The 11,931-nt window shown below is 54.1% G+C and overlaps 1 protein-coding gene across 1 annotated transcript; it reads right to left on the bottom strand.

Annotated features, from left to right (window-relative positions):
* Nucleotides 1-528: 528 nt before the first annotated feature.
* Six2 (SIX homeobox 2) lies at nt 529-3,852 on the bottom strand. The gene is made up of 2 exons (XM_032908624.1): nt 3,293-3,852; nt 529-1,298 (listed from the first exon to the last, which is right to left on the bottom strand). The coding sequence occupies exons 1-2, from the start codon at nt 3,850-3,852 to the stop codon at nt 968-970; spliced, it is 891 nt and encodes a 296-aa protein (XP_032764515.1). The 3' UTR covers nt 529-967.
* Nucleotides 3,853-11,931: the final 8,079 nt, after the last annotated feature.

Below are 11,931 nucleotides of genomic sequence, written 5' to 3'. Positions count from 1 at the left end.
GTGGCGCTCCCGGAGGTGGCTACGGGGGAAGCGGAAGTCTGGTCCGTGTTTCTGCAGAGCGCTCTGCGGAGAAAACGGACTGAGGTCTCACAGGGAGGAGGTTTCAGAGTTTTCAGTCCCATTCCTTCACCTTGCCAGAGACACACATCGAGGGAAGGTTGCTGCAGGTTTGCCGTCCTCTGCCGGCCTATCACTACCCAGACCTCCCCACCAGTCCCTGTAGAGTATCCAGTCCCTGTTAGGGAAATCAGACGCCGGGACACGTGAAGCCACCGGGCCTCGGGGCATATATCCATATATTTATGATTTCTAATTTTATTATAAAATAAAAGCAGAAATATCTCCCGACGAACATTCACATGAGGGCATAAAAAGGAACAGGCAAGTCTGCGGCTGCGGAGGCACTCTGGGCTAGGAGCACGGAGGCCACAGTCCCAGGAGGAAGAGGAGAACCAGCGCGGTGGGGAGGACCGAGTGCGGAGGAGAGGGGGAGGGAGGGAGGGGAGGGGAGGAGGAGAGAGAGAGAGAGAGAGAGAGAGAGAGAGAGAGAGAGAGAGAAATCCAGAAATGTATAAAGGGGAAAAAGAAAAGCAAAAAGAGGCAGAGAGGAAAAAATGAAAAGAGGAGACATAAGAAACCCGAAGGGAAAATGAAGGAAAGAAAAGGGCAAGAGAAAGGGAAGAGAGTTTAAAAGGGGTGGTGGTCGTTTATAATTTATTCCCTTGCCCAGTTCAAGACTAGGTCCCTGGCCTCCAAAGGATCTCAAAAGCAACTTGTTGAGAATGAATCCCGCAAAGGACCCCGAGCAGACCATTGTCCACTTTGTCCCGCCGCCGGTTCTGCCGCTCCAGCGTGGCAGGGCAGTCTTCCAGTACCCGGTCCATACTCCAATCTACCGCCCTCCCACACCGCCTCTCAAGTCCCCGCACCAAGCACGGAAAGCAAGCGCCCGGAGGCGAGCAGAGCTCTAGGAGCCTAGGTCCACGAGGTTGGCCGACATGGGGTTGAGTATGGAGTCCTGCAGGCTGTGGTGATGCTGCAGTGGATCCGCGCCGCCTCCACCGGGCACTGGCACGGGCACTGCGCTCGGGCCGGGAGGGTGGCCCAGGCTGTGTAGGGAAGGCAGCCCAGGGGGCGGCGGCGGGCTGAGCAACAGTGCGGGACTGGACGACGAGTGGTCTGGAGTCCCCGACGGCGTCTTCTCGTCCTCCGAACTGCCTAGCACCGACTTGCCGCTGCCATTGAGCGAGGAAGCCAGCGGGTTGTGGCTACTGGAATTGGAGTTCTCGCTGTTCTCCCTGCAAGCGCGGGAGGAAAGGAGCGAGGTCAGAGGGAAACCAAGGCCACTCCGTGCCACCCCTCAGGATACCAGCACCTGGGGCCGCTGCGGTTGCAAAAGGGTGACTTCCGTTTCTATCATCCCCACACCTGGCCTTCGGTTCTTTATTGCGTTCTCACACCCTCAACACTCTTTTTTCTCTTGTCTCTCTCCCTGTATCAGTTCACGTTCTTAATTTGATGACTACCTTTCCTGCTCTTGTCAGGTCCTGTCTCCAACCTCATTCCTTTCCCGCCTTGCACCGAAGTGGGGTGCCAGGGGTTAGGGGGGTGAGGGAAAACACCAGGATTTTCAAAGCACGTAGGCCGGACGAACGAGCTTTGCTGGGTAGAAGTAGGGACAAGAAGCTTCAGGTACAGCGGCCCCAGGCTGAGGGGCCCACTTAGAGTTCGGTAGGCACCGGCCTAGTTTCCCTTTGCCTTTCTCTTTGCAAGGGAAACACCCGGTTGCTACTGAGAATATGTTCCCTGATTCCGAACTGAGCAGGCTCTGTGAGCTCTATTGGACTGGGCAGAAAGATGGGACTTTGGGAATGCAGGACTCCTTTCCCTAGCCCTCGACTGAAAAGTTTAGCCAGGTGACTGGACGCTCAGTATGGATAACAGCCCCAGGGAGAAGGCAGACGGAAGGGCAGGGTGGTTAGAGCTGGCTCAGATCCTAAGCAGAAACAAGAGGGCATAATCTGTAGCTCCCACCTGGGGCCTGGTCAGGAACCCGCGCTCCTTGGTCCTTGGCGAGCCAGTACTCAGTACCAGCCCGAGAAAGGGGAACCCATCGTAAATGAATCCATCTTCTACTCTGCTTTTGTGGACAGCCCCTGCCCAGATGTGGACATTTGAAATCCTGGGTAAAACCTATTTGTGGATTCCTAACGGCCATTCTTTCAGATTTCTTGGGAGGAATGAGTGAGACATATCCTCACCGATAGTCCGACTTGAAGCTTTCAAATACCCAGGTGCAGTCTGCAGCTTGTCCTTCTGTTCCTACTGTCCAACGCCCTTATCCTGGACTAGGATCATTCGAACTGTGTCGAACACATCCACATCAACTAACCCAGGTGTCTTGTTTTGCTGTTCCCCGAAGGAAAACTTCTGTTCCCATAATCCATTTCTCTCCATTTCCCTAGTTTCTTTGTCCAGATTTAAGCTCGGAGGAGGAATGCAGACAGTCACGGGGGTATGGCTTAGTTTAGTTCGGAAAGTCTTGGATTCCGATAGAAAAGAAAACTGATGGAAAACTCCCAGCCCTTCGACAGATCCCAGTTTACCTCACACACCCGACTTGCCCGTGAAAGAGAGCAGGACCAGAGGAGACAGAAGTCAAGGGTCTGCCCAAAGCAGGGAAGTCTTGCGGTATTCAGCAGGTCAGAAAAGGGGTGTGTGCTTGCCTTCTCTCCCACAGCTGACACTTCCTCCCTGAGGCCTTTTCACGCGGGATAACTCCCAACTCTCTTGTGCCCAGCTCTTATGCCCAGAAAAGGAATATTCTTGCCTAGATGTTACCTTCATTACCCAGATAATACTACGAAGTTTCCAATCCCAGCTCTAACCCCTAAAAAAAGCCGCTTTACCTTGGAGGTGACGTCCTAAACTCCCTGATCCTCGACTCGTTTGGTTGTCAGAGGAAGATCAGGCCCTGAACCTACCTCGTAGGGGTTTCAGGCCCACAGCCCTGCCCTCTCTAAAACTCTCTGTTTTTCCAATCTAGTCCACAAGCGACTGCAGAATTAGTTACTGAGAACTTACGCCCACTTTGCCCGCTTTAGACAAATTCCCGCCCGCTCAGTCTCCAGAAAAGACCTAAGCGCGGTTTTGAGCTGCAGCCGAGGTTGCACCGGGGTCCGGGTGCGATTTAGTCCTGCCCAGGAGCCCTCCCCCCAAACCCAACCCCCAACCCCGCACCCCGTTCCTCCCGGGACGAGGGAAGTCGGCGCTGATGCTCACTTACTCGTACCTTTCCTTGGCCTCCGCCGCCCTGTCGCGCTGCCGCCGGTTTTTGAACCAGTTGCTGACCTGCGTGGTGGTGAGACCGGTGGCCTCGGCCAGCTCGCGCTTCTCCCGCGGCGACGGGTAGGGGTTGTGCGCATACCACTCGCGCAGCACGCTGCGGCTCTTCTCCTTGAAGCAGTAGCTGGTCTCCTCGCCGTCCCAGATGGAGCGGGGCAGCGGGAACTTGCGCCGCACGCGGTACTTGCCCACGGCGCCCAGGGGCCGGCCGCGCAGCTTCTCCGCCTCGATGTAGTGCGCCTTGAGCCACAGCTGCTGCAGCTTGGCGTGGTTGTGCGGCGAGAACTGGTGGCTCTCCAGGATTTTGTAGAGCTCGCGGAAGTTGCCCCGGTGAAAGGCCACCACGGCCTTGGCCTTGAGCACGCTTTCATTCTTGTGGAGGTGCTCGCAGGCAGGCAGCGACCACAGGAAGCGACCCAGCCGCTCAATGTTGCCGCCCTGCTGCAGCACCTCGCACACGCACGCCACTTGCTCCTGCGTGAAGCCGAAGGTGGGCAGCATGGACATGGTGCCGGCTGCGCGCCCGCCCGCCCGCCCGCGCGCGCCCTCACCGCGCCTCGCGGCCCCGCATGGCGCCTCCCCGCCGGCCCGGGCCGGCCGACAGGCGGCGGGGCCCCCTGGCCAGACGCCGGCTCCCGAGCGGCTCCTGAGTCACTGCGATCCGTCCTCGCTCCCGCTGCCGGCCCCGCGCAGCTCCGCGCCCCGCCGCCCGCGCGCCTTGCCCGCGCCCAAGCCCGGGGGGCCGCCCGGGCGCCGCTCCGCATGCTCCGCGCCCGCCCGCCGCTCGCTCGCCCGCTCCTCGCTCGTTCGCTCTCCCTCCCGTCTAGCTCGCTCGCAGCTTTTTTAATAATATTATTCTAAGCGGGCATGAGGCGCGGCGGCCCGCGCCCTGATTGGTCGGGTTATCTGACCCGGGGCCTGCCCGCGCCAGACAATAGTCGAGTCAAATTATTCGCCATGGAGACGCTGTCAGTCACCGGTAACCCGAGCCACCGCGGCCCGGGCGGCTCCCCCCTCGGCCAGCTCCGCTGACAGATCGCCCCGGCTCTGCGTAGAGCGAAGGGAGGCCGAGACGGGAGCCCCAGGCACTCCCAGAGCCCGGGAGGCGGAGAGGAGACGGGCTGGGGCCCCGAGACGGCGGTGATTGACGGGGCGGACGCCCAAAGAGCAGAGGAGGAGGAGACCCCGAAGAAGGGGGGCTGGGTGGGGGCCCTGGAAGAAAAGAGGAGGACCGAGGTGGGGAAGGAGGGGAGTAGAAGGGAAGGCGGAGGACCGTTTAGGGGGATGCCTTTCTGGAAAGGAAAAGAGGGGGACAGAAGGAGCCTTCAAGAGGAAGAAGTGTGAGACACCCCCTTTTTTCCTTTAAATAAGAGGCGTCCCAACAGCCTCGCCCAGGCCTCGCCAGGTGCTCCAGCTCCGGCTGGGTCCCCGCGTCGCTCGGAAGGTCGCAGCTGACAGACAGAGATACTATAACCCAGGAGGAGGTCAGTGGGATGGAGAGTTTGGATTCTCCTAGGGGGCCTCTGAAAGACTTGGCTTTTCTAGCTGACAACACCCCACCCCCATGCTAGGAACCCGGGACCCGAGCTGTCCCCCCGGGAATGGGGGAGGAGGTGGGGAGAGAAGTCAGAGATTTGGCAGTGGCCGCAGCTGGACGCCTGAGAATCAACTTCCCGGAGGGTCCCGCCTTTCCTTCCTTTCCTGCCTGCCCCGCGGCCCGTACCGCCCCCACTCGGCGCGATTTGCTCCTCGCCAGGCGGGGACTCAGATTTAACCCCACGGGGCCCAGGGCCCGAGAAACTACCGGTAGTCTTGTGTGGCCTTTACGGAAGTTGACTCTTGCAAGGTCGGCGACACTAAACCGGGAACTCGCGTAGACCGGCAGACTGCCCTGGGGAGCCCAGGACAGCCAGTGTAGGGTGATTGTCGCACTTTCCGGGGTGCGTGTGGGGGAAATGCTCAGAAGAGAGGAGGCAGCATTTACCAGCTTCCTGTCTCTCTACTTCTAGGTTCGGGTTCCTGGTCGCTTTCTGCCTGAGAAGCCAGCGCTAAGTTCCGGCATGATGGCCTTAGAAAGTGGGTAGGAGGAGCTCCTGTTTTTTGCTTCTTTGTCGGAACACCCCGAGAAAACACGTGGTGCTGGTCCTTCGGAAGAAAGGAGCAGTAGAAGGTTGGGGTGCATTGGAAGGGGAGTGGTCAGGGACATCCCTGAAGTTTCCAGAGTTTGAAAAGCCTCATTTCTTTGCCTGGCTTGTTCTTTGAGCGTCCATTCCGCCCTTTCCCACACCGCTGCACGCTCCCAGTGACGTGATCAATGCCAAGACCCAAGGAGACACAGATCACACTAAAACCTCTAGGCCTCATAGTTAACACCACTGTCAGCTTTCTAAGCGGGGAGGTAGATATTCTGGGGAGTCCGGAGCCTCAGCTTTGGTTTCTGACTTTGCCGGTTGTTTACGGGTAAGGTACATATTTGTTTATTTAAAGATTCAGCATGATTTCCCGAACTTCCCCTGTGCTCGGTGGTGACGTAAGTACGGGGAGAGTGGAGCCCTGTGGCTTTCTCTAAGACTTTATCTCCCTGATCCCCGTCCTCTTGAGTTGAGGAATTGAAGACTGCCCAAGTAGGTGCTAAGCCAGCACCAGAACAAGTTCCTGCCGAAATCCAGATGTCATCTTTGTGGACTTCCTCTGTGGGCAGATCCTAGTGTATCTAAGCTACCCTATCTAAAGATCCATGATAAGGGCTTTGCCCTCTAGAGAGCTTTGAGGGTCCCAGGAGACCTGGGAACTCTATTGCCCAGATTGTCAGGATCCATACTTGCTACTAAGGGTGGACCAGAGTTAAAAGGATTCAGCTGACCAGAAGATCCTCGCTCTTGTCACAGACAAAATAGTTTTTCGATAAAAGAAGGCCAGGGAAGAAAAGAAATACATTAGTTGGGTGCTAGACCAGTTAGTCACTTCCTGGTTTAAGACTCTGGACCCATTTCACCATTAGCTGAGGCCTCAGTGATCTCCCTAATCCCCCTCAGAGCTGGGCTGCAGTAGCTTTGAGAGTATTAACGTTGCCAAGAATAATCACTCCAACCCTAACCCTGGTTTGACCACAAACCTGTTCCTTGTTGGGCCCTTGAGGCTTTAAGTTGATGGAGCTCCTCTCATGACTGGGTCCAGACAATGCTCACGACGGGCAGATTTTCTGAGTCCTGGAGCCCCATAATTCTGAACCTCCCCTTGCTGCCTTCTTTGTGGCCCCCAGGCCACCAATCCTGCCTGGAGCCTCCAGGCAACACTCTGCAGCAGGCAGAGCAGAGCGGATGAAGGGCTTGCCACCCAGGGTGTCCAATGAAAAGCCATTACCCATTAAGCATAGAAAACCTGTAGCCCCATAACCCAATGCAGGAGTGTGATATGATACTAGCTAACCCGTCCTACCTTTGTCACAAACCAGTTCTAGCAGGTTTGGGCCAGAACCTCTTGGCAGCTGGGGGCTGCCTGGATGCCTGCCCTAAAAAGGTTAGAATCTCAGCTAGGGTCTCTTTGCACGCAGCAGTCTCTGTCTGGCCCCTCCCTCTCAGAATTCGCACCAGGACAAAGCCTAGGCTGTCTGGGTGGGGATTTGATGGACACCAGTGCGACACTCAGACAAGCTCTGCCCTGGGTTCCAGCACGGTGAGCAGCTGCTTGAGAGGCCTGTAGTGCCAAGTACTTAGGATCTCTACTTGACACCGGCTTTCAGCCTGGCCTCGCACCCTCCACCCCCCACGAGCGCTTGCTTTAGAAGTTCACCATAGGCAGAGTGCTTTATGACCAGGATGGAGGAAACTTTTGAAAACGTTTGGGAATGTACGTTTCATTGAAATGTCTCCTTGTACTCCCAGTTGCGCTGCGAAGTTCCCTGGGAGCATCGGACTTTCTGGATGACACTAATGAGTTCATGAGCTCATGTCGACAGGATTTCTTTGGCCCAGACTTTTGGGCAGAAACGGTCTACGGGCCTTGTGCCTGGAGATTGGCAGGAAACTCGTAGGATGGGGCCTGAAGGCCACCACTGACTGCACGCATTGACCGGCGGACATCTGGCACACCGCAATCCCGTACAGCCTATGGGTCTCCCAAGGGATTTCTGCGCTTGGGCTGGGGCTATTCGAAGTGAATTGGGAAAAAAAAAAAAGACTTGCTGCTTATATCCAAGGCCAGCGGACCAAGAGACCTTCGCTCGGGGAAAGCTTGTAACTCAATAAAGAAAAAAAGGGAGTTCTCCGCAGGAAATCAGAGAAGCAGAGCGTGTGCGCGCGTGCGCGCGTGCTAATCTTTATTTTTCCCAGCCTGCAAAGACTGCAGAAACCTCCCGGACTGACTCAAACTCTGTAGCTCCCTGCTTAATCTGTGATGCTCTGCACCCGAGGCTCAGAGAAGGGACGTCTGGGTTTTTGCAGGTCACGGTGCAGCGCTGGACATTCTTTCTCTGCCACCAACTTTCCCCAATCTTTTTGGGCCTGAGCAGTGCGTTTCGTTGAAAGCGGGCCAGCAGTCTAAGCGGGCGTGCATTGCGGCCCTCTGCGCCTCACCACCTGCCTATGGCAGCCGCCAGGTCTGCTGTGTCCCCCCACAAGTGCTAGGAGCATTTGCAAAATCTGTCACCCCTCAGTTTTCTGTGTTGCACAATGTGTAAGAACACGTCAGATGCTGGTTCACAGCTCGTGCCAGTTCTCAAGTTTGCAGGGCCCTGGGCTCCGTGACTTCAGTCTGAAAAGGGTGTAAACAGTGTTGTCGCCTGCCCCGCACGTGGCTATGGCTGTGACAAGCCCCATGGGTCAGAGCAGCACGGATCCCAGGGCGTCTTTCTGTCGCTCTGACCTGCGAGCCTTTAGCCTGAGACCCACCAGGCAGTCTGGAAGACTGACTTTAGAAAACGGTTTGGGGACCGCGGCCACACCCGGGATCTTGTGCGAACGAAAAGAGAGAGCACCGGGCTCCAAGAGCGTTTGGAGGCCCTTAAAGCAGATGATCCGCCTGGGAGGTGCCAGTGGCAGGCGGTGTTTTAGGCGACTAAAAACGCCTGGCCACTTTCCTGCGGTGACGGGCCCGGTCTCCTCCCGTGGTTGCTGCTCAGGCCCGGTGCGCCTTTGGACACCGCTGCACCCCGTGCGGGGCCCCTTCGGATGGAGGTGGGGGACGCGGGCGCAGGGGGCCCAGCATCCGGGGAAGGGCCGGTTCATGGAATTTTCAGGAAACTGCTGAAATCGACCCCGCCGTGGTTTTTCCGCGGGACAGTAGAGTGACTGTGCGTTCCTGGGCAGTTTGTTGTAGACACAATGTGCGAGCGCCGCCACGCGTTAAGTCCCCAAGTTCAGGTCTAAAGGTGAATTTACTCAGTTTCCCCTAGGCCTCTAGAGCAGGAGGGAGAAAGCTCCCTGACAGATCGCTAGCTTCTCCGAGGCTGTCCTCACAGCACCCCCATTTACACACACACACACACACACACACACACACACACACACACACACACACACACACACACACACGGGTTACCAGATAGGTGTGGTCACAAGATCCCGCGAGGTTTTTTTCTTTCCTTCTGTGTTCCCCCTGAAATGTCTGGGCTCCTAGGACTTGCTTAAATGGATGCCTGAATGACCACAGGGATTTGACTGGCAGCAACAACTGGGAAGTCATTAGGCCAGTCAATGACTTCCTCCTCCTCCCTTCTGCTCGACAATCCTAGCACATTCTTTAGAACTTCCATTTTGTTTGTAGAGAAAAACCCTACAGAGCCGAGTGCTCTCCTCCAGCATGCAGATTAGGGAGTTGAAGTCTCATGGCACAGGAAACCACAGACTGAAAACACAGGGGTTCATTGCTTCCAACAGCAGCACAGTCTCTCTGGTCACAGGGACGTTTTCTGAGTTATTCTGATTTGGGGTGGTGATGGCGGTGATGCAGTCTTTAGTTGTGTTTTCTCACTTTACAAAAATTCTCTATAGAGAAAAGGTAGATCAAATTTCCTGGAAGAAGTGAGTCCCTCTTCCTCTTCCTTTTCTCCTCTTCCTCTTCTTTCATTACCTGTGAGAAACTCTCTGGGGGTAGGGGTTCCTTGCTTGGCACTTCTCTCTTATGTGGTTTCTAGTTTGTATTACCAGTACCCATAATGCATCAGCCCCACCCCTCCCCCAAGGTAGTGACCTAAGCCATTGGCAACCTCCATTGGGTAGCACCTGGATGAGGCCCGCCAGCAACTCAGGGCTTCCTACCGAGCTCTGCACTTTGAAGGAGACCTGGAAAAGGCTAACATTGTTCTTACCTTGGAAACCCAATACCTTGTTGTCATTTTGAATTAAGACTAAAATCCCCAGGCCGATTCTTATGGGATGATGTGCACTAATTGATTTATGCAGAGTGCTGTAAGAACACTTTAATGAAGTAGGTAGAAACAAGATATGGGAGAGCAGATAGCAGAGGGACACCCAGTGCATGAGACTGCTGCAGAGGGAACTGGTCAAAACCAGCCTTAAACGAATGTCTTCCATTAGCATGGTGGCACTCTGGTTTGTGGTGACAGGCACAGCTGGTCCTTTTGCAGTAACTGTCTCCATCCAACCATTCTAATAGACTTGCACCGTCAGCATGTGCTCACGCACGGAGAATGCAAGGAGCCTGGAGCAGGAGTCGTGGGCTTTGGGACCAGGCAGCTATGGGTCCTTGATTCACAGGCACCGCTTCAGTGAGTTACTGAAGCCTGGAGCTTTACTTTGCTCATCTGTAAAATGGCGTTAGGAGCCCAACAGCAAGCATTCAACAGTTGTTTGCTAAGTTGAATGCAATTTCTAAGCTCAGTAAGGATCTTAGTGGGTGCTTAATAATTGAGTCTGTCGTCACGAGGGCTATGTCTGTGAAAGTGTGCTTGGAATTCCATGTAATACGTGGATCTCCGTCTCTCAACATCCTTAGTTTTCTTTTTTTTTTTAAGATTTATTTATTTTGTGTATGCGAATACACTATTGCTGTCTTCAGACACACCAGGAGAGGGTGTTGGATTTCATTACAATGGATGTGGTCACCATGTGGCTGCTGGGAATTGAACTCAGGTCCTCTGGAAGAGCAGTCGATGCTCTTAACCGCTGGGCCATCTCTCCAGCCCACATCCTTAGTTTTCAATGACAACTGACAATGTTTGAAAATATTACAGAGTGCATGTAGTGCCCCTGGAGTCCAGAAGAGGGAGTCAGGAATTCTGGAAGTGAAAGTATGGATGTTTGTGGGTGCTGGGAACTGGACCCCCATCCTCAACAAGCACAGCAGTGCTCTTAAACACCACGTCATTTTTTAGCTTCACACAGGTAATTTTAAAAATAAGGAACTCACCTGTTCTGTGGTGCACACTCTTCCTCACCTTGTGGTGAAATCTGCCGCTGTCCTGCCGCGCCCCACCTGGGTGAGAACCGCCTCTTTGTTCAGCGCATGCACAGTTCGGCCTCAAGTCATCCAGTAACTCTCCACTACCTGAGCTTCTGATACTGTAGAACATTTGCTCAAGCAACCCTTACTTGTGCCCTGAAGCACAGGAATAATGATGACAGCCATTTATCTACTTATCCGCTCTTACACTTGTTTCATGCTATTATGTCATTGTTGTTAACCTGGTATTGTGTATAAATAAATTAAGCTTTATTGTAGTGTGCATACATGTGAGAAAAGAGTCCACAGAAACTTCAGTACTAGCTGTAATTTTGGGGCACACATCCACTTGGAGTCTTGGAACATGTCCCTTGCAGACATAGTGGGGACTATTGTATTTCAGAAAACTTCTGGCTTGAGTGTCAAAAATTTATTTTTCAAACAACAAATACCAAACCTCTATGAGATACTGAGGAATCTAGGAATGCTGAAATATTTGACTGGAGATTTTCCCGGGAGGTTGGAAGAAAGGGTGTCTCAAGAGACTACCTGTGTATGTTCGCCTTCCACAGCAAACTTGAAAGGAGTGTGAGCTTTGGCATCGGCTAACTGGGTGAGAGCCTCCTCTGTGGCTCAGTGATAATGTAACCAAGACCGAGCAACTTAATCTTCAGGAGTCAGTTTCGCTGGCTGTCGGGAGGAGGGCATTAGCCTTTCTCCAGGGGTTTGGGAAGAGGAAGTGAGGGAATGTATTTGAAGAAGCTGGATCCCTGTTTTGAGACAAATGGGAGATTCAGCTGCCAGAATGTTTTGCATTATTTGATGGTGTTTCCAGGATTTAGGTCTCATTAGAGCAGTTCTCAGAAAGCAAAAGACAGCTGCCTGTAAGCGTGACATTGCATATTCCTGTGGGCTTGAGACAATGTTGCTCCTTCTGTCGGGCCAGTTGTCAGGACTAAGCACAAAACACTGCACTAATATCTATAGTCATGTAGAGCTGTGTCGGGGACCAAAACAGCTTGACTCCACTCTCCTTTCCTTCCCTGACTCCCTCTTCATCCGTCCTCTGAGCTTTCAAATAAAGCGGGATATATCTATCAGGATGAAAAAAATGAGCTGTCCATTACTAGAATATTTTGTGTGCATACTGTAACATGCTAACACTTGGTAGGTATAACAAGCCTA

The sequence above is a fragment of the Rattus rattus genome, chromosome 7 (genome assembly GCF_011064425.1).
Source record: "Rattus rattus isolate New Zealand chromosome 7, Rrattus_CSIRO_v1, whole genome shotgun sequence".
NCBI classification, from domain to species: domain Eukaryota; kingdom Metazoa; phylum Chordata; class Mammalia; order Rodentia; family Muridae; genus Rattus; species Rattus rattus.
The sequence above is the reverse complement of the archived record's forward strand: the minus strand, read 5'-3'. Positions and strand labels throughout refer to the sequence as shown.

Excerpts from the sequence above, each read along its gene's own strand:
- Six2 (XM_032908624.1), bottom strand. The coding sequence starts at position 3,852 with ATGTCCATGCTGCCCACCTTCGGCTTCACGCAGGAGCAAGTGGCGTGC. Across the intron at positions 1,299-3,292 it reads GCGGCGGAGGCCAAGGAAAG|GGAGAACAGCGAGAACTCCA; the intron begins GTACGAGTAAGT and ends CCGCGCTTGCAG.